This window comes from Epinephelus fuscoguttatus, linkage group LG13 (assembly GCF_011397635.1).
Source record: "Epinephelus fuscoguttatus linkage group LG13, E.fuscoguttatus.final_Chr_v1".
NCBI classification, from domain to species: domain Eukaryota; kingdom Metazoa; phylum Chordata; class Actinopteri; order Perciformes; family Serranidae; genus Epinephelus; species Epinephelus fuscoguttatus.
The window spans coordinates 21,479,500-21,501,748 of record NC_064764.1 but is presented as its reverse complement, the minus strand read 5'-3'; the positions used below and the strand labels follow the sequence as shown (position 1 = coordinate 21,501,748).

Here is a 22,249-nt window from a genome sequence, read left to right as displayed (position 1 = left end):
AAAAGGGTCTGTACTGAACTGTATTTTGATCAGTACTGATATTGCTAAAATTAGAATGAGAGAGTAGTGTCCCAGATAAAATGTGAGGCATTTAGTCTCATTTTAAATCGCCGTGCTGCTACAGAAGAAGTAGTCTCCCCAACTTCTTCTGTGAAGTAACAGACTTTCAAAGAGACGAATGGAACAATTAAATTCAATATTTTATTGCCCTTAGATCAGCAATAAAGTTAGTGAACCAGCCTGACAGCATGACAGAATCAGGAATTTTCTTGTACAAAGCAAGGCATAACCGTCTAATCTAAAAAATAAAATTCTCCATTGCAAAATATTTGTCGTTCAAAATAGGATACAAATGTCCAAAACAAACATGATTATCACCAATTCACTTGTTTATATTATATACTTTCAATATTATAAATAAAATAATTCCAAGATGCTTTTCGTAGTCGGCACACCAGGTGCTAAAAAAAGAGGCAAATGCAAAAATGTTGATATGTTGAAAAATAAAAGAGCTGACAGAATGATACAACAGAGTGAACACAGACTGAGTCTATTTCCATAAATACAGAAGCAATAGAATGAAATGAATTGTACAATAAACCAATTATTTTAAGAATGAAACAAAAGATTGGAAAAAAGAAACTGGGCCGAATTATATTGGAAAATGTCTCTCATGGATTTTTTTACTGAGCTACTTTCAAGAGCATTGGGAATTGTAAGGTTTAGACATTCAGCTGATTTAAAAGTGACTAAATCTCTGACTTAAATCTGCCCAGAAATGTAGATTGAAATCAACATCAAAACTCATTTTGTTAAATCTGCCCTGATGCTGTTTCTCGCCAGTTCAACTCGTCTAAGTACAAGGCAATTGTTACAGCAGTTAAAGCTGATTCGATCCTGTTGTGTCGAATACTAAATGTTACATCAGATAAAGATAAAATACAACGAATGAAAAATTACACGAGATAAGCCTGTTCTTTCACACTGCTTCGTGTCTACGTTCCACACTTTCTTCACATCTATCTCTCTAGCACTTACTATTCCACTTACAACCTGCTTTTCTATTCACGCCCCATTTACAAGTATGTACAGATTCCTTTCACATCTTCACTTTTCATGTTCCTTTTCTAAATCACATTGCTGCACGACCTTCAACCAAACACATCCTTAATTGTACCACCAGGACAGTTCTTTCATAGCATGTTATTGTACCATTCATTCTCTTGTGCTTCTTCTTTGGGTTTATTTGACTAAACAGTGTAGTTGGGTGATTTTATTTCAAAGGACACTTCTGGGAACAGCCTTTCTGTGTTGTTGTTTGGGAGACTTGGGGGAGTTGTCAGGAGGGGGCCACTGCGGTTTAGTGAGCTGAATGTCTTCTTCTATTTTAAAGGCTTTCTTCGGGGGATCGGCCTGTGGGGGCCAAACTACAGATATTTTGTTGCAGTGCGGTTTGATTTCATTGCACGTTTTTGTCGTTTCGCTTTCACCGCCGTGCGTTTTGTCAACTGAACTTATGCTGCTCATAGAATATCTCCATTCAAGTTTCTCATCTGAGGGGATAGGTCCACCACTTCCTGTGGGTTTCTGCCCAAGTCCATTATCGTAGCTCCCTTTGGACTTGAGGAGTTGTTTGTAATGGTGTAGACAGTAGAAGTGTCCATGGAGAGAGACGTAATTTCCTAGGCTAAGAGAAAAGAACATTCAGAATAAGACAGTTACCTCTATTTCTTAAACAACTATACTGTCAGTAATACACTAAGGTACTTACTAATTAATATTGCAATGTTTAATTGTGCCTGAGGTGAGCATTTATTTGAATGGATGCCACGTTTACCTCAATTTATTTCTGCAGTGCTCACAGTAGAAACAGGATTTATGGTACTTTTTTTTGTCCACTATCAGTGCATCCATCGGATAAGCTCTCCTCCGACATACTGCGCAGAGCTCCGACTTCGGAACTCGAACCTGTTTGAAAGAGATAAAATGCAAATCACTGATTTTTTTCTTTCATTCATCCCATGTGCAGACCATTTTTTTTGGGCTGTCTCACAATGCAACAACTAGGGCTTTTCTCTCATTTCTTTATTATTACGGTTAATCTTGTTAGCACAAAGCAGTAAAAAAAAAGGATTACATTTGTATTTTAAACATACCTCATATGGTTTATTCATTTGTTTAAATAAAACCTTTACAGTGGTCATGAGAGTGACTTGTTCAGTGTATTTTTACACACAATTTTATTCTACTATTTACTCAGCCACCTACAATCATCCATGCATGGATGTCCATGTATCTCTTAACTACACGTTGTTTGTGAGCTCTATAAATATGCTGTCATCTGGGTAATTGCAAACACTTAGACATGGTGTACTGTAATTTTCTTGTTGAAAAGGTACATTATATTCTGTTTTTTTTTTGCAGGTCAGCAAATGGAAAGCCTCATGAACAGGCTGCAGTGCTTGTCATGAGCTTGTTAGAACGATTACGTTCAGAGCAACATCATCCCTACTGCAAACAATGTACAAAAAGTTCAACAAATTAATTTGATTAAAGGTCCACTTTCTCAGAGCTTTCCATTAAAGGTCATTGTCTTTATTAGTGAATAGAGTTGGCTGAGTTGTCATCACATCATGATAGGTAGTTATAAAAGGAAGGAAGATACTCTCAAGTTTGGTTGCTGCCGTAAGATGTTACTGGAAACATCCTTAAACAACTCAATTCACTGGTGAAGACCATGAGATGTGTTTGAAAGCTAACATAACATTATTTTGTCAAACTGCTGTTCCAATGTCAAGGATGTTATTGAAAGCAGTCAAATGTTGACACCCCTTGTTTAGAATATTCAACATATTATTGCAAAATTCTGTAAAGATATTCATGATCCCCAGAGGATAAACAGTAATCTCTAACACAGCCATCATGACATTCCCATCAGCCTCAGATGTACTTTGTGGTTAGTGCTAATTAGTAAATGTTAGCATGCTAATATCCTAAACTACAAAGACTTACCTGCTAAACATTAGCATCTAATCACTATGAGCATGTTAGCATGCTAATTTAGCCCAAAACACTGCTGTGCAAACATTTCCACAGAGCTGCTAGCATGGCTGTAGACTTCCAGTCTTCTTGATTGTTACCAACACCTTTTGTTTAACAGAAAAGCTTTCACAATGCATCCAACGTGCTAATTTCAAATACTGCACACCACAAGCAGTTATTCAAAGAAATCCTGTACATCCATTGGAGTCCATGCCATTAGTTTCTGTTGTTTCATGCTGTTGCGGTCTTTACCAGTTGAGACAATCGTCTGATGTGACATGACTTGTGATGTCGTCTCCTCAGATATGGTGTAGCCCAGGCTTTTGAAAACGGATTCACTCTCTGTCCATGTTTTATGAAAATTACTCAGCAACTTCTCAGCATCGTCATCGTAGGTTTCTGTTTGCTTCCCTGCTGCAGTTTTTCTTTTGACTGCATCAGCGTAGGAGAAAGGAACCCGTTGGATTGACGAACTCTCAGAGTGCTCAGTGACAGCTGTCCTTGTTCCGGTGACCTTGTTACCAAACTCGTCAACATTTGAGAAATGTTCTGTGATTGATTTGGTTTCAGAGAAGCCTGATGGTTCTGCTGGCACAGTTTCTACCTCATTTTTCTGGAGAGGGAGGGGGGTGCTCTGCCGTGAGCCTCTCTTTGTCTCTTGAGGACTTTCCCGCTTTGAAGTGTCTGCTGTTGTTTCACTCAGGCTTGACACAGTCTCCTCCTGATCCTTTTTCTCCTCTGTGAATGAGAAACTTTGCTCATCCAGTTCAAAAACATTTTTAATAGCCTGGATGTCAAAAGTTGGCATTTCCTGTTCCAGGATGTCTGCCTTCTTTTTGTCACAATCTGTGCTTTCAGCTTTATTGTTAAGCCACTCTGTGAGTGGGATTAGCTCCTTTCTGATATATACTTTCTCTTCTGGTGATTCAAATTTGTTTACAAGACTACACAAGTCTGCCCTGGGAAGCTCTTCCTTTTCTTTGTTCTTATTTTCTGTCTCACACTCCTCCATATCTGGGCCCAGTCGCTCAGGGATAGCAATGGGCTCCTTTCGCACATAGGTCTTATTAATTTCAGCCTTTTGAGCCTCTTCGAAAAACTCTCTCTTTTCCTTGACAGATGCAGATGATCGCTCTGAAATATCCGAAGCATCAATAAGATCTGGGTCATTTTGACACAATGGCATGTGGGAGTCAGATTTACTTTGTGTTTCATTTGCATTCAAACCCTCTGAAATATTAGCTTGATCTTCTTCTACATGAGCAGGAATTACACCGGCCCGCTGAGCCTCGCCGGATAAACTCTGTTTGAGCTTTTCTGTTGACGTCCCTGAAGTCTCCACCAGTTGGGACTCGATTTTGATTTGCCGATGAAATGATGGAGGTGATTCCACAATCTCTGATTTCCTCTCTGAGATTTGTTGGGGGAGTAGCGGTGGTGGGGTGACGCCACGTGACAGTTTGGCTGTTGTGTCTTTGAGCCGAGCCAAATTTTCCGCTCTGTCGAAAGTCGGAGAGGGTGTGATTCTAGTGAGACGTGATGTTGGGGTGTCACACCTGCGTGGCGGTGGTGTAGGAGGTGTGGGTGGCCTGTGCAGAAGGGTAGGCGACGGAGTAACTCTTTGGGGTGAGTCAGTTCTTCGTGTGGATTCGATGGTGATAAACGTCGGTGAGGGAGAACGCATCTTCAGTAATGGCGAGGGAGCGCGAAGGTCTACAGACTTGCTCTGACTTGCTTCTTCTTTCTGTCTTTCATGTGACATCTTTTTCTTTGTTTGGTTCTCAACTTTAGCAGAACCAATACTGATCTTAGATATTCTTGGCGATGCCCCACCAGAAGCAGATTTCTCAGAAACAGGCTCACTCTCGTGCTTCTCCAGTGTCTCGTTATCCTCTAGATGCATTAGCTTTGCCTCTGCAAGTTTCCTCACAGAGGAAAGAATTTCTTCACTTTTTTGAGCATCACTTTCCACCACAGATCCCTCCAGTTCACTTTTTCTTTCCGAACTCATGAGCCAATCTGGAACTGTATTGAGCAGAGTCTTCACAGACTTAGAATCAGCCTTCTCTGAAACTCCTTGTATCTCTGTGATGTGAGAGATTAACACTTGGACCTCTCGCCTCTGAGATTCCTCTGTTCTCCCCACTGTGGACTTTACCCGTTCATTTTGTTCTGACTCGCCTGTCACTGTAATTGGGACATCCCTTCTTTCTTCTGATAGTTCCTCTGCGCTCTGCTGAATATCTGTCACTCCTTTCTTCTTTTGAGATCCCTTCGCTTGCTTTTGAACTGCTTTTTGTTGCTGGGAATTCTGATCGTCTTTCCTTTCTGTGGTAATGACTTCTCTGTTGACTTGAATCTGCTCTTCTTTTATATTTTTATGAATTTGGGAAACTGCAATTGTTTCCTGAGCTTGGTTTGTTTTTCCAGGAGCTGCTGTTTTGGTTTCAACAATGTCTGACTTTGATTCTGTGGAAATCTCTTTACCTTGACCTGGTTGGGCACCCCCTTTAGATTTTTTGGACTTCTTTTTCTTCTTTGCTGGAGCTGGAGTTTCTGGTTGGCTGTCAGTTATGCTAACAGTAACAGCAGGCGCGGAGGCAGCAGCAGGAGAGGAAGTAACTTTCTTAATCCCCTGCTTTAACTCTGTCTTTACTTCTTTCGTTTCACTGATCACTTTCACCTCAGTAGCTTTCTTCACTTCCACCTTAAAGCCTTCTTGTGCAACACTCTGTTTCTCACTCTCACTGGCTGTTCTCGTCTCTACATGCTTTTCTTGCTTGTTGTTCTTTTTCACCTTTTGGTTTACTTTGCCAGCTTTTCCATTTGTATTGGTAGCCGTCTTTTCTGCTTGCATTTGCTGATCGGAAACCTTGTCTTGGTTCTTGGTGGGAGAATGATCGGTTTTCTTCTTGTTATCACGCTGTGGTGATCTGGACTCTTTTACGTTTTTGTCTATTTTCTCCAGCTGTGATTTGCTTGATTTAACATTCTCCTCTGTATGGATTTCATCAGGGTGCATTTCATCTTTGTTTTTATCTTCAGACTTGTTGGGGGCCTTTGTTTTCTGATTTTTAGATTCTTTAGTGTTTTCAGTTTTTGCGACATCAGTGGTTGACGTCTGGACTTTGTCAGAGATGACAGACTGAGCAGACTGCTTGGAGGAAACAGAAACAGTTTTCTGTGTATGCATCTGTTGTTTAACAGCTGAGACAGATGAAGTCTTTTGAATGGAGACAACTTTAGAAGTCTCATTAGAGACAACTTGCTGTTTGGCAGATATTACTGTTGAATCAGTGAGGATTTTGTTATGGCTAGCAATGGCATTGCTCTGAGTGGAATCTGAGACTTGCTTAGATGAGTCTGAATGAACACTCAATGCCATCTTTTCAGCGCTCTCCTTTGTGATTGCTGATGTGTTTTTATTTGGCTGCTCAGTATTGCTGGTGGAAAGCATTTCAAGAGCGGCGGTAACTGAGTCATGTATGAAAGTGGGTGTTGGAGTAGTTGGGGGGGTGTTGTCCTCCCTCAGCTTCCGGAACTTTCCTTCTGCTTGTATTAATGGAGTGTTGAATTTACTCATTTTTCCTCTAATGGAAGGTGGAGGGGAGGGAGGAGGGGTGAATTTCACAGGAGAGATGTAAACCTTCTTCAGTGGTTTTGGTGACTCAGGTGGTGGAGGGATTTCATATGAAATCATTTTTGATGAGTGTGTTGTTGTTTGTGATTGGTTATGGCCAATTTCTACCACTTTCTCCGATGTAACCTCCACCTGTTGCGTTTTACTGAATTCCACTTTAGGCTCCAGCTTCGGGACGGGATGTAGAACGGGAGCTTTCACTTTTTTGACCGTCATCTTTTTTGCTTTGGCTGGTGAAGGATGAATTGCCGGTGCTGGCATGCTCTCCAGTTCTTGTTGAGATGGAGGAGGTGGGAGGAAGTCCTGCTCACTGGTGAGTGGTGGTGGTGGAGGCGGAAGGTGATCAATGTCAGAATCAACAGAGGGAGGTGGAGGAGGAGGAGGAAGGTCAGTGTCTGCCACTGGTGGAGGTGGGAGAGGCAGCTCAGGCTCTTGCTGCTTTAGGACGTAATCATCAGTCTTTACTTTGGTTTTGTCTAGTTTTATCATTCCCTTTCCCTTCGACTTTAGATTACGAAACTCTGTCTTGACTGTTTTGATGCCGTGGTGTTGGGTAATTGTTTTATGCTCCACCACAGTTTTTGATTGCTGAGCAGACTGCACCACAGAACTTGACTCTGTTCTAACAATTTCAGTATTATTAGAGATGGAGTGATTTTCTTTGGATGTTTCAACTGAATTAGCAGTTTTTATCTTTTGTATGTTCCTCTGTGGATCAGCCTTTAGATTTTTAACTGGAGGGCTCTGCTTGACTCGAACTCTCCTGTATGATCCAAGTCTGACTTTGGGAGCTTGGCGCTGTGCTGTCTCCATCAGTGATTTAATAGTGCCTTTAACATCGCCCTTTATCACTTCCTCTTTCTCCAGCTGGGATTGCTCCTGCGTCTCATATAATGACTTAATTGACATCTTCACATCACCCTTTACGTCACGCTCCAGGCTTGGGCTCCTTTCCATCCTCGGTGAGGGCGGAGGCTCCATTAAAAGCTGAATCGTTCCTCTGACGTCTCCCTGAACATCTACTCCCTGTGGAGCTGTCCTCCTCTCGCTGGAGGCATCGTGCAGACTTTGCATCGCTGTGCGAATATCGCCCCTCACAATTTCTTCTTTTTCAACTTCCTTCACCGCTTGCTTTGCCAGCTCCAGAGATTTCAGTGTGGCCCTCACATCTCCAGGAACTAAATCCTCCATAACTGCTTCAACTCTGGATGTCGATGATTTCTCAAGAGACCTCAGAGCCCCTTTGATATTTCCCGGTATGATATCTGGCTTCTCCACCTCCTTGTACCGCTTTTGAGCCTTCTCCAGGCACCGCAGGGCTTTTGGTATGTTGCCTTTCACCACTTCCTCTTTTTCTACAACAACCCTCTGGTTTGCTGATTCAGACAATGAACTCAAAGCAGCTCTTAAATCGCCTTTGACTATCTCCTCCTTCTGGACTCCTTCCAGTGAGAGGGTTGGCTGTGACATGAACACTTTTACTGTGTTGTGAACATCACCAGGTAAAACATCCTCCACTGTGCGCTCAATTTGTGTTTGATTACGGCTGAGGATGAGCTTAGTGCCCTTGATGTCACCTCCCACGATCATCTCTTTTTCTGCTCTGTCAGACAGAGTCTCATCAGGCTCTACATGGAGCTGTTTAAGATAGTCGAGAGCCCCAGATTCGATACATGTGGAGTAAAAGTTGACATTTCCTTTTTCGGTCTCATCTACCCTTATCTTCACTGACTGATCTGTGTTGTCTGAGCTGGACAGTTTTTGAAGAGCACTCTTTATATCCCCTCTTACAATATCCTCTTTTTCAACATTAACATCCTCTTGTTTATTGAGAAGGGAATATAATGTCATCTGCACATCTCCTTTCTCATCCTCCTGGATGAGTATTCCATGTTTTGCTGAGCCGCTCTCATTGAAAAGATTGTTTATAGCTTCCTGAATGTCACCTCGTAATATTTCCTCCTTTTCAACACTGCTGTCTCTCTCCTGGTTGAATAGCTGATGCACCGTAGAAGTGATATTACCCTTCTCTTCTGAGTCTATAACTATCTGTCTCTCCTGTCTTTCCTGTCTGTTCAGGAGGTTCATCATAATAGTCTGCAAATCTCCCCTGATGACATCCTCTCGTTGAATTTCCGGAGCCTGCTTATTCATTAGCTGGTATTTTGCCATCCTAACGTCGCCTATTTCATCAGCTTCAATGAGTATTCCCTGTGACTTCACCATTTTCTGACTGTAAAGTTCCTCAAGAGTTCCCTTGACGCTCTTGCCAAGGATTTCAGTCTTCTCCATTTTTGTCTCATTAAACTCGTCAAATGGTGTTGTTTCAAAGAGCCACGTTGTTGTCTTTACATCCGCTTTCAAAATCTCCTCCTGTGAGGTAATGGCTTTACCTTCGTCCTCATCTATCTCTTTAATGTGGTCAAGAGGATTTTTCTCAAAGAGCCAGACTGAATGTTTAACATCTCCCTTTGACACCTCCTCTTTTTTAACTGTTTCAATCAGATTTTCAGAGCTCATGCTTCTTATTTTGTCAGTGGACTGGGTTTCAAATCTCCATTTTGCAGTCCTCACGTCGCCTTTTTGTATTTCACTCACATTAACTGTTCTTACAGATTCCTGCGAGAGGGCGTCAGACTCAAAGCGATCTTTGTTCATTCTCACATTGCCACCCTGAATATCATCCACAGTTCTCATGAAAACCTTATTTTCGTCGGCAATACTGTCGAGAGGCTGTGTCTCAAATTTCCACTTAGCAGAGGTGACGTCTCCTTTTTGCACATCCTGTTGCGTGACAGATTTAATGATGTAAACCTCATCTGTATCCCTGATAGCATCAAGGGGCTTGGTTTCAAACTTCCACCGGGTCCCAACGACATCTCCTCGCGTTACTTCTTCGCTTGTGACAGTGGTGACCTCGTGGTAAAGGCCCTCTCTGTCCTGAATGGCGTAGAGGGGCTGATTTTCAAACATCATGGTGTAATTTCTCACATCGCCCTTCTCATCTTCATCACGGACAATTTTTTGCATCCTCCTCAGCTCTGCATCTGTCTCCTGAATTTCATCTAAGGAGTAGGTCTCAAAAATGAAACGGCCCTTATCTACATCTCCTCCTTGTACATCATTCACTGTGCGGCTGCTCGTAGATTCCTCTTGGCTATCATGTATTGTATCTATTGATTGGTTTTCAAAGAGCCACCTACAGTTCACCACGTTTCCTTTTTGTATGTCCTCAGCCTGAACTCTCTTCAGCTTTTGCATTACTTCCTCAGATGTTGAAGTCATGATATCATTGGTTTGGTTCTCAAAAATGTACTTCATCCCCGACACGTCTCCAGATGCAATGTCTATCTCGGTGACCCGTTTAAAGGAGCCTGCCTCCTCCCCAGTGAGGTTTTCCAGTTTCTCTGTCTCAAAGAGAAAACAAGCCGTTCTCACATCCTTTCCTCTAATGTCCTCTTGATTGACAGTGCATGTTTTCAGAATGGTCTCTGTCTCATCGTGGATAGTATCCAGTGCTTGTGTCTCAAAAAGCCATGTGCAGGTTTTGACATCTCCCTTTTGCATTTCTTCAGATTCATTTTCACCCTTCAGCTCAGTTTTTTCATAGAGGACGTCCATTGGCTTTGTCTCAAATAGCCACTTGCAGGTTTTCACATCACCCTTCATCATGTCAACATTGCTAGTTGTCCGCACAACCTCTTCATCTTCAATATTGCTGAAGTACTTAATAGCATCAAGAGGCTGCGTTTCAAACAACCACTTTGCAGTTTTCACATCACCAGACTCTATTTCTTGTTTGGATATGCCCTTGATAATTTGGTATTTATCTATGCTTTCATCGAACTGATCAATTGGTCGCGTTTCAAACATCCACTTGCATGTTGTTACATCACCTTTCATGACCTCTTCACGGCGCACTGTTCTCACCTCGTGGAAGTGCCCCGAGCTGTCTTGCATCGCATACAGCGGAGTAGACTCAAACAGGTTTTTATTTGATTTCACAGACCCAGATGTTACTCCCTCTATGAGAATCTTTTGAGATTGATCCCTGCAGTTTATATCTGTGCTTTCAAACATTTGCTTGTAGTTTGAGACATCAACTCTATCGATTTCTTCCAGGTCGATAGTTCGGATGACTTCCTTCCTTTCCTGTCTGATCTCCTCCAGGGGCTGGCTTTCAAATCGCCATTTCTGATGTCTAACATCACCCCTCTCCTCATTAAGTGCTACTGTTTTTTTCAGCTTGCCCACCTCTGCAAGCTCTTTCAACTCCTCAGCTGGATGGGTTTCAAAATAATGTCTGGCTGATCTCACGTTACCTGCAATAATGTCCTCTTTTGTCATGGGCTGACTATTTGAATCATCTTTTAAAGTATCCATTGGCTGCGTCTCAAATACCCAGCAGTTCCTGCGAACATCTGCCCTGCAGCTTGTGCCATCCTCCTGTGTGAGGTCTTCCTCAACATTCACAGTGCGAGTAACCTCTTTCTTCTCCTCTCTTATTTGCTCTAGAGGTTGACTCTCAAAGCGCCACTTTTGGTGCCTCACATCCCCTTTCATTTCTTCATTTACTGCAGCCTTTTGAAGTTTTCCGACCTCAGGGCCAGTTTTCCTCTCTGCTCGAGGGCTGCTCTCAAAAAAGTGCCTCGCAGATCTAACATTGCCCCCGATAATTTCTTCAATAGACTGGGGTCTTGCATTGGAGTCATCCTTCAGAGAATCCATTGGCTGGGTTTCAAACACTAAGCAGTGCTTGCGCACATCAGCTCCAATAATCTCTTTCTTCTCCATTTTTGAGCTTTCCCACTCATCGAGAGAATCTAATGTCTTTATCTCAAACAACCACCTGCCCCAGTCTCCCTTATTGCTGTCCTCCATGGAAAGACTACACACAAGTTTCAAAGGTGTAGGTTCTCTGTTTGTCATGTCCAGGGGTTGGGTGTCGAAAAGCCAACGTGAAGCAATGGAGTTCTCTAGTTCACTTTCAATTTTACGCACAGACTTAATCTCCAGCATTTGGCTTGACTGTCCCATTATGATGCATTTGAACTGAGTATCAAAAGTGCTTGTAACAGTTTTTACTTCTCCCTGAATTTCCTCTAACACTGACCTCAGACTCAACAGGTGGCTCTCATCAATGGTCTCAGTGTGGCCGAGGCTTTCCATGTACCTATTGTCAATCATGTAAATGGTAGCATTTCCATCCTCCTCTGTGAAGACAACCTCTTTAGTCAAATCCTCCTCCTTGTGCATTTTATTTAGACTATCCATCGTTTGGGTTTCAAACAACCATGCTGCAGCGCGGACATCTCCTTTATCAAATTTGTTAAATTTGTTTTTATAATCGGTGGAGTTGATGTTGTGTGAACTCAGCTCATCCATCGGCTTGGTCTCAAACATCCAAGCTGTGCGTCTCACATCTTTTCCAAGAATAATTTCTTGCTCAGTTATTTTGTTGTTTTCGTCCTCCTCATCTGGAGTTTCGTCTCTAATGGAGTCCAGTGGCTTATTTTCAAACATCCATCGCATTGCCTGCACCTCCCCAGGAAGAATCTCTTCCCATTCCATGTATTCTTCATCGTTGATGTCATCGGGACTACCGGCTTCATCCTCATACGTGTACTTTTGGTTCTCTACTTGGTTGCTCTCAGTTTCGTTGTAATCAATGTAGTATTCCTTCTCTATGTTCTTACGAACTTCAGGATGAATGTGCCTGTAAAGACGCCTCAGCTCAGACATTCCCTTCTGCTTGAAGTAAGCCTCTTTGTTGAGTGAGTATTTGGAGGGGTTTGCCGATTCTGGCGGCTCAGGTGAGTAATGGCACATCGGAATATTTTCATTGTCTGATGGCATTTCTAGTAAGTCTGGAGGCGGGGGCGGAAGATAGTCAGAATCCTCAGCTGGTGGGGGCGGAAAGTCCTCATAATCCATCACTTCAGCCGATGTGTCTTCTGCTGCCTCAGTGGCGGATGCTTCATACACCTCACTAGTCACAGTGTTGTTTTGTGTCACGTTTGAGGACCACTTAGATCGATTGATATCACGTCCAATCTTTTTAGGGAATAACAAATGATAATTGTGGGTGAACAACTACAAATCCATCACATTAGCCCATGACAGAGTTATATGTACATTACATTTCACCTTGTTGTAAGACTTGCAGATAAAATTTAAAAATGAGATCATAAAACATGAATAAACTTACACAGCAAATACCTTTCAATCCAAGGTTAATGGTACTGTGTAAATAAGTTGCTTCCTCATTACAGTCTTTGCAGAAAAGTTAGAATCTTTAACATTTTCATGAAGTCATTTTTTAAGTAAATCGGTGTATTTTCATTCTGTTACTACCTCTCTCAATAGAATTTTATTGTCAGTGGCTATCCAGTCAGTCAGTCTGCCATTCCCACACTGGATTCAGATTCCCCTCACACACATGTGGGATTCACAGTTAATGATGCAAGTATGTGATCTAGTGTTACTGTTTTCAATTTTATCTAATTATATCAGCTTCACTGTTGGCTGTTCAATTAAAGCTGCATCAGAACTGTAGATCAGACCATGATGCCAAATTATTTTTGACTGACTTCTCTTCTGTCGCTAAGGGTCTCTTGCTCTAAACATGAGCAAAAATAGGAGCAATGTGGTCATTGCAGTCAGTTTATCCAGGTTAGGATTCCTTCAGCGTTCAATGTATTTTACAGGGAGACGAATTATCCGCAGAGGTCTCCACTTCTCCAAAACAAACAGACCAAATAATTAAAACAGGTAAAACACTGAATAAAGCAGATTCAGGTTAATTTTTTTTTTTTTAAATACTGCTCATGTGTACTCGTCATCTTTCTCTGATAACCTAAGATCCAGATGTTTTGCAGGTTTTTACCAGGAGCCAAATTATCCGAGGTCTCCACCTCTCCAAAGCAAATAGACGAGGTGATATAAAGCAGTTTCACATTAAAGAAATCAATGTTTCTCCAAAGCTGTTGAGCAGGGGTTGAAGCCAAGTTGCGGCTAATGTGTGCTCAGCTTATTTCTCTGTTAACTAAAATCCAGACGTCCAATGACTTAAAATCCTTTCCTTTAAAATAAAGTTAAAAAAGGCCAATATCCAAAAAGTGTATCTAAAAAAAAAAGTGGTTTAAAACTGGATTAAAAGTCAGTTTATGACAGCTACTTGCAGACAACCACATGCTCTTATGGCGACCAAAAATGGACTGTGTCTTTGATTGAAATTAAAGATCTCTCTGAGTTTGAAGATTGTGGGAAATATTTGGGATAAGTACACAACTCAACAAAATATATAACACTGGTGTAGTGATTTTTAGATATTGTAATGCAGAAATGTTACCACATCTTTAAAACATTATGTTTGCTTGACTTCACTGTAACCACATATAAATTACTTTTCTGTATTCCTCTACAGACCAAAGACAAAGACAATGCTCAAGGAGTGTTTCCCGTGGCATTTAATCGCACTTGCTGTTTTCACCAGAAACCACAGGTGATATTAAATAAACCTGCCCAAAAATCTTAAGGATTGCAACTTTAAATAATATTCTATATCTCAAATTACACTCACCCTAAATAAAATATACTGTCAGTTCATATTTTTCAATTCTTACCCTCATTGGTTTCTGTGGAGCAGCCTCTTCTATTGTTTTTTCAAAGCGATCCCTCAGCTCTTTTGTTGTGTACCTGGGAAACTCCTCTTCTAAAAGTCAGCACAGACGGAAGTATAAAGGCAGGCCATAAATTAGTCAGGCAGTGACAGCGTATATGGCAGAGAAAAATATCTAAACAACATCCTACCTGTTTCATTTTGATGATTTTCAAAAGATGATGCCAAGTTGTTGCCGCTGTATGACACCTTTATGAGAAAAGGAAAAAAGATATTGATATTCTACACATATTTCTGTTCAACGAAATGTTGTATTCTCTCCAAAACTCAGAGACCGCCAAACAAACATTAATTACACAAATGTGATTGATTGCAATCAGTTAAATTTGTACCCAACAAGGCAATCAAAGTGTTAAGCTCATTAGCAAAGCCTGAAGGAACACAGCAACAGAAAAAGTTCAATACCATAGTTTCTTGGTTGAAGTTTAGCTGCTGACTGCCTGGGACGACCTGCCTGCTGCTGCTGCTGCTGCTGCTTGACACTGTCACCTCAGAGTTGGACATTTCCTGTGACAATGAAGACAGTGCTTGTCAAACACAGCACAAAAACACACAGATAACTCTTGGTTTCGCTTCACCACATTGTCCCCCTTGCCATAGTCACAGATGTGAGTTTACACGACTCCAATTCTCTCCACCAGCCAAAGCTTAATAGCACACAACTGAATACCATGCAGAGAAGATGCTAGACCAGATTGCTCACCGCAGTTTGAAACGACTAATCACAGATGGAGGCAGGATGACAAAGAATGTGTCAAGCTGTTCACTCACACTGTACCATAGCAAAACAAGAAATAAGACAATATTTTTCACTGTGTTGTGAAGTTTCCATCTACCGAATGGAGCTACAATATCAGTGTTATAAAGCACCCTCAAGGTTTCCATGAAAAGTGTTAGAGATGTCAAGTAATGTCTGTAACTTAAACCCACACACTTTGCTACACACTTTTGGTACTGGTGCAAGAGGATATAGCAAGAGCCCCGGTTAATATTCAGCCTTAATTTACCTATTGTACTTGCAAAGCTTCCCATGCAGTGACACCACTGTAAAGCTAAATGCAAACATGCTCAGGTCGGAAGAATGTCCCCGTCATTTGACCACAGTGATCTCCTTCATGCTCTCAGGTTTACGAACGAACATACTGTGTTCTACATGTGTACCTGCACAGTTCTGTGATGGAAATGGAACTGGGTTACACTGTGTGATGTTGCAGTTTCCTGGGTCTCAAATTGTTTCCTCACACTGGCAAGTCCCCCAGGCAGGGAACAGACTTCCGACTCCTCCATGACCTAATGAAGCAGGAAATATCATTAGCTGCCTCTACTTCTGCATGACCTGAAATCAAAGTATGCTTAATAGGGCTATTCTGTCTGGTGCGCACGCCGTCGAACGTGGTGCGGCTCACGCTTTCTGCGGTTTGCTCTCTCACCAGCCCAGAAATAACGTTCATATGTTACTGAACTTCTTTCTTAATTACGTTGCTGTGGCAACATAATTGCTGCATGGAATATGTTCAGAGACGTTTCATTCCGGTAATGAAACACTACATGTATGGCGTAAGCTTTGGAACATGCAGGCAAAGTCAATAAAAGCACTTTGGTCAAGATTAGGGAAAAATTGTGATTTACGTTAAATGTTAATTAAAAAAAAGGTAATTAAAAAAACAGTGCTATTGTCTTAATGACTGGACACTGTATCGCAAGATAGAAAACAGAATTTGTCCTGCATCATACCTCCCTCAAAACATATTTGCTGTTTGCTGTACATAAATGTAATTTCTGGGAGTCAGGGCTTATCTCACATGCACAAACTCATTTAAAATGCTGTTCATGTAATGGTTTTAAGGAACTGTGAGATCTATTTCAAAGTACAGCCAACAATATTTTATTTTCTCCCACCTTCCTCTATATTCTGCCCTGTGCAGGGAGTCTCATATTTCCCCTCTATTTATATATGTATAGGCAGGACCACTGACCCCTTTTCTGCAGCTGCAAAACTGTCATCACCTCCACTTATACTGCATGACAACACCAACAATAATGGTGACAATACCGGCTACTGTGCTTTGGATGCCCTGCAGCAGCTTAAGATTAAACTGTACAACAGGAAAACAAGCAAACCGATATAATAACCATAGAGAGTCGGCTTCTAATTACTCATATGGTGTTTCCAGTGCAGACAGCTCTGGCAGGTACTGCAGCTTCATGTTGTAGAAGAAACAATACATGTCCATGCACACAAAGTAAAGTACCCCGCTGGGGATGGTGTTGTCTGCTCGCTTGGAGACAGCTGGCTGGTACACGGCCTCACAGTTGGTCAGTGGGATGACCTCTGAGTCCACAGAGTGAATCCGGTTCCTCTGGTTTATATCTCTTCAGGAAGTCCTGCCCTGGTTCAACCTGCGCATCCAGCAGCTACGACACAGATACCCAATAAACTGTTCAATGAAATGCTTCTCACGTGTGTTGTCAGGGATCATTAAGGGGTTGCACACCATAGTTTTATAAACACATGCAATTAAAGCACTGCTACAATTGTTGGATTTTTTATGTTTATGCTGTTGTCTTGTATATAAACCAGATTATTTGCAAGTACAGAGAATTTGTGATCATGTTTTTGTATGTAAATATACTGACTAAGAAGGCCAAATCTGAGCTACAGTAATGCTTTAAAGGTGCTTCCATAGTGCAGGTGGCACTCTTGTGAATGATGCTGTCTGAGTCATTTCAAAAACTCTACGGGGGCATTAATAAAACCTATTGCTCATTTGTCTCCTGACATTCAGTTACTCACAGGATGTTCAGTATGTATAATTATATACAGCCTTTGAAGTGTCCCGAGGCAGTTATTTTATCATGATGTCAGTTGAGTTTGGCCCATTCCTCCACTAAAGGCCTAGACACACCAAACGGACAATGAAGATATAATGGCGGCGAAGGCGGCTGTTGGGTCACCTCATACCTCCTGTACCTCAGCCAAAAAACTGCACTTGAACACACAGCAAGCAGCCAACTAGCACATATGTTCTGTGACTGCATGAATGAATATAACTCTCCATACCAGCAGACGGCTGTGGTCTGTCTTTGTCATTCAAAAAGGGAAACTGGAAGACTGACAGGACGGATTCAAGATGCTAGTTAGCCAATTAGCACATTACCAACACAACCTGATGTTGAAAGAACAAAAATTTCACAAGCTAAAGAGCTCACTGGCTAAAAAAGAAATTGTCCCTAATATAACAACAAGTTTGTTTAGATCTCACGCCATCTTGACTTTAGTTGTTTGTTTACTTTCCTCACTTCCGTTTCTCTTCTCATACACTGAACTACACTCCTAATCAGAGTGTTTTTTCCGCCTTCTCTGACGCTGATTCAACATGCTGATTCTTAGGGAAAAGCAGTAAACGGCAAATGGTGCCAATGGTGCGGGACAGACTGCAAAAACTTGGGCGACAGATGCTCACTAATGGCCCAACATTGACCAGCAGCTGACTGGCTTGGTGTCTAAAGGCCCTAATTGGAAGCTTTCAGAGCAAATCAAACTAAACTGATAGTTTTGTTCAAAATGATCATTCTCTAATAGTGTCCCCCAGAGTTTTGATCGGCCAATGAAATGGTCACTTAGAGCACATTAAGTTTTCAAGAAAGCCATGACTGTATTGCCACTCATATTTTGTCAATAAAGGCATTGTTTGTAGAATATACTGTGAGTCAGCATATTAAGGTATTATGGGGTTAAGAGGATCACCCAGGGAGTGGTATTTGTAATCATCAAGATTTTTCTCTTTGTCTATGGCATAATTAGACTTTATGTCTGGAATTGCATCAACCAGCAGTCCAGAACCGAAGGAGCATTATTGTTAACCTGCAGGGTACTGCAATCTGCTGAAAAGACAGTCAGTGTGATTATTAACTCTTCTAACTGTTATCATCCACAAACTCCATATCCGGCCAGTTGCTGACACAACATTTTTGTCTCTGTTTGCAAATTCAAAGTATTCACACCTCACTTCACTTGTGGATATAAATGTGCTGATGCAAATAAGAGGATGAAATATGAATACAGACTGTTTTGACATTTGAAAAAAGTACAGCATCAAAATTATATAAGCCCATCTATTACTCTGAAGAAAAAAAAGCATAAAGAAAATCTCAGCTTTGCTCTGTTCTGTGGTGCATTAGCACTACTTGTAGCCATGTGTATTTCCAACTTATTGTAATATCGAGAATAATGTCAGCAAAAGCTGCGAGGCAGGCGACGCGAGATGATATTTCACATCTTTAATATCATCCCTGGCAGCAAAGGACAGGTTTAATCACTGCATATCATTTTTCAAAAACTCAATAAAGCGCAGACTGAATGAAACACCAAATCAGATCAAAACATCCCATTTTTTTTAATCATTTTTTTGAGTTACAGATAGCTAAAAGTAATAAGCTATTCAAAAGTAAGCTGAATAGTGGGCTCATGAACCTGTAAGCCATTAATGCAGTGCTCTGAATTTCACAGCAAAAATACATTTTATATTGGTGCACCGCACTTTTGTTAGCTGCTTTCTGTTGGCATATTTATTTTGCCATGTTTGATTTGTAGCTTATGAGTTCCTGAGGATGCTCTATTTTAGCCTCAAAGGAACGTTGGGTATGTTTGTGTCAACCAATCAGCCAATTAAGACTGATAAGGAACACATTACACAACTTTTAAAATTAGAGGATTCTTGTTACTTAAAGCACATACTTAGGTTCTAATCTTGACTTTTGCAGTTAAACTTAATGAGGGGAAAATTCTGCACTGCAGCATACTAAAGTCTAACTATAAATTATTGTGGTAGGAACAAAAATTTGTAGCCAAAAAAAATCTGTCAACAGTCTAAGGCTATCTAATGACATGTCAGGTCGGGCTGAGAGCTCAAATAACAAGAAAGTGAAGTAATCTCGGCGCCATGTACTTGCAAAAATAAATCACGCCTATTTTAAACTTAACCATGAAGGGTCGTGTTTCTCTGTGAAATATAGAGGAAAGCTGGTAGGTCAAGGGTTCTCTTTCCAAATGATTTTAAACAGCCTGCATTGTTAACGTTGTGTCTTTGCTCTTATTAATTAATTAATTAATTACTTTGCCGTATCCTTCATTTCGTGGCAATGAGCGATGAGGAAGTAGTGACATAACACCTGAAGGAACTTGTCTTGGTACAAACAGCTCAGGGCTCAATCTATTTTGAATTAGTTAGAATAAATCTAATCTCTCCTCAAGATAAAAATTAAGAGTTAGTTTAATATTTTAGTCACATCTTATTTTCCGGCAAGTCTGACATACGATTTATATTTTGCCTTTGTATCTTGGGTTTTGAGTAGAGGTGCACTCAATATGAGGACATGTTAATGCATTTTAGAGTACAGTCAAAAATTAAGTGCCATTCTGTCATGTTTTTCTCTGCCAATATTAAAGAGAGATTTTACAATTATTGCCTTTAAAGCATGCAGAATCATTAACATAAAGTCATCATTTAAAAAGCCAAAATTATTCACATATTTCTACAAAATTCCACTCCACTCAAACAGCTCTCAGAGTGCTCATCACCTACCAGGTAAGGAGGATATACAAAAAATATAAAAATATGAACTCAGCACGTAAAAATCCCACTGAGAGGCCACTGCACCGCCGGCCCGCAGGGTCGTTCCAAGCCAAAAGCAAATCCCAGTCAGTGTTGGAGACCAGCTCCAGTACTATGTTTTCACCTCTGTCCAACGAGCAGACAGTGACAGCTGATTTTATTTTAGACCCTCCGCCCACTTGCAAAAGATGGGCCTGGGGTGTGGTTTTTTTTAGAGAGTGAGGCCTCCATGCCTCCCATGTCAAGTCCCTAGAAAATTCATATGGAAATACTTCCTGTGACTCCTCTGCAGAGGGTTGTGTACTAATAAATCAGGTCACCCTAGTTTCATCATCACGGCTTCCATCAGAGTGCGCCGCATACTCCGGCAGCTGTTACCGCCTGTCATTATATGCCAAATTATGCACATACAAACTCGCTACAAGTACTCTGAGAATCCCTCATTTTTGACTGCTTCTGTTAATCTCTAAACACTGTAAAACGGATGTTGGGCAGGTGCAGATTTAAGTGACAGTAAATGTTGGCGAAATGTGTTGGCTGTGCGCTGTGCTATGTTGGTCTGAAATGGGGTCAGTGATGTAATGCTATTTGTTGAGAAGAGAAGGGTTAAGGGGGTCGTAAATAAGACAAGAGACACCTCTGAGTGTGGAAGAGCCAGCTCATCTTGTTTGGCCCAGCTGGAGACGGTGGCGCCAGCCTGACTCTGGTAGTGTCAGTGCTTGGAGACCAGACATGTCTGCCAGGCATCTGCATAACCCCGCTCATCCTCAGCATGTGTAACTCATACCTGCATTTCCATACACCTCTGTTTAAAAGAGACACTCTGGGATTCCTGCTCCCGCCAAATGTCACTAGACTGAAATGCAAATGATCCTGCTCACCTGTTCTCCGAAACATTTACAACGTAGATTGATATGATAAATATGGATATTTTTTTTATTTATATAGCACTTTTACTATACCTAAACAAGAAAAAATACCAGATAAATAATACTTAAATGTAGAATTGATGACAAGCGAGGTATGAATACCTTAAACACAGTAAAACACATTCAGTAAAATGGAAGATATAATTCTGACGAAAGTGTGTTTCTAAGAGAGATTTGAGAGAAGAAACACAGTCTGTCTGATCTCCTTCAGCAGGCCCTTTCAGAGTTGTGAGGCTGTGACTCCAAAAGCTTGATCTCCTCCAGTTTATAGCCTTGACCTAGGAATTATTAACAGACCTCTGCTGGAGGATATCAGGCTGCATTCAGGCTCAGGAGGTGTCACTAAGTCAGTGATACAACCAGGGCACAACCAAATGTGCTTGAAAGTATTCATTAAAATTTTAAAATTAACTCCAAAATGTACAGGTAACCAGTAAAGAGATGCCAAAATAGGTGTTATGTGGACTTGTCTTTAAGATTCTGTGAGAATGCAGCATTTTAAATGTGAAGTTTGGAGAGATTGTATCGAGTGAAACGGGAATACAGCGAGTAACAGTAGTCGAAGCAGGATGTAATGTACGCGGGGATCACAGATTTATAGATTAAAAGCGGACAAAAAAAGGATAACATTTTCAAGATATTATGAAGTTTCCTTAATAATGATTTGAGGACTGTTGGTCACCCGGTGGTCAAAGTTAATGATGTTATCAAAGATAACCCCAAGCTTTCCACACTGGGCTTTAATCACAGACTGTGATCTAAGGCTATTGCAGGGCAAACACATAGAGAAAAACAACCATTCATGTTCACATTCACACCTACAGGCAATTTAGAGTCACCAGTGAATCTAACCTGCATGCCTTTGGACTGTGGGAGGAAGCTGGAGTACCCAGAGAAAACCCACGCTGACACAGGGAGAACATGCAAACTCTGCACAGAAGGGCTCCCCACCCCAAGGTTCAAACCCCCCAACCCGATTCTGTAGCTACAGTGATGTCACCTATTGGTTTGTGGACTATTGTTTTGAAGCCCAAGTCCATTTTAGCTGCCACCATCTTGGTTTTTTTGGAGCCAGAAGTGACCATAATTGGACGAGAGGGTGGAATTGTGGACGAGTGAGGGGCAGTTCCGACTGAAACCAAATAGTGGTAGTAGTAGTAGTAGTAGTAGTAATCAATCCTATTCATATATGCTAATCAACCGACCAAATCCGACCTGATTTTGGTAGGACTTAGGGCATGTGTGTGTGACAGGAAGAGTGACAGAGAGATGGAAGAGAGGGTTTTAAAAATGATGTTTCTGTAAGTTATTAATAACTCAAATGCCCCGGGTTGGGCCACAT

General features: G+C 41.3%; 1 protein-coding gene across 1 annotated transcript; it reads right to left on the bottom strand.

The window, feature by feature from the left end:
• Nucleotides 1-181: 181 nt before the first annotated feature.
• On the bottom strand, nt 182-20,095 carry xirp2b (xin actin binding repeat containing 2b). The gene is made up of 9 exons (XM_049594092.1): nt 19,949-20,095; nt 16,616-16,778; nt 15,525-15,653; nt 14,769-14,870; nt 14,495-14,552; nt 14,308-14,396; nt 3,295-12,736; nt 1,838-1,968; nt 182-1,687 (listed from the first exon to the last, which is right to left on the bottom strand). The coding sequence occupies exons 3-8, from the start codon at nt 15,648-15,650 to the stop codon at nt 1,877-1,879; spliced, it is 9,909 nt and encodes a 3,302-aa protein (XP_049450049.1). The 5' UTR covers nt 15,651-15,653; nt 16,616-16,778; nt 19,949-20,095; the 3' UTR covers nt 182-1,687; nt 1,838-1,876.
• Nucleotides 20,096-22,249: the final 2,154 nt, after the last annotated feature.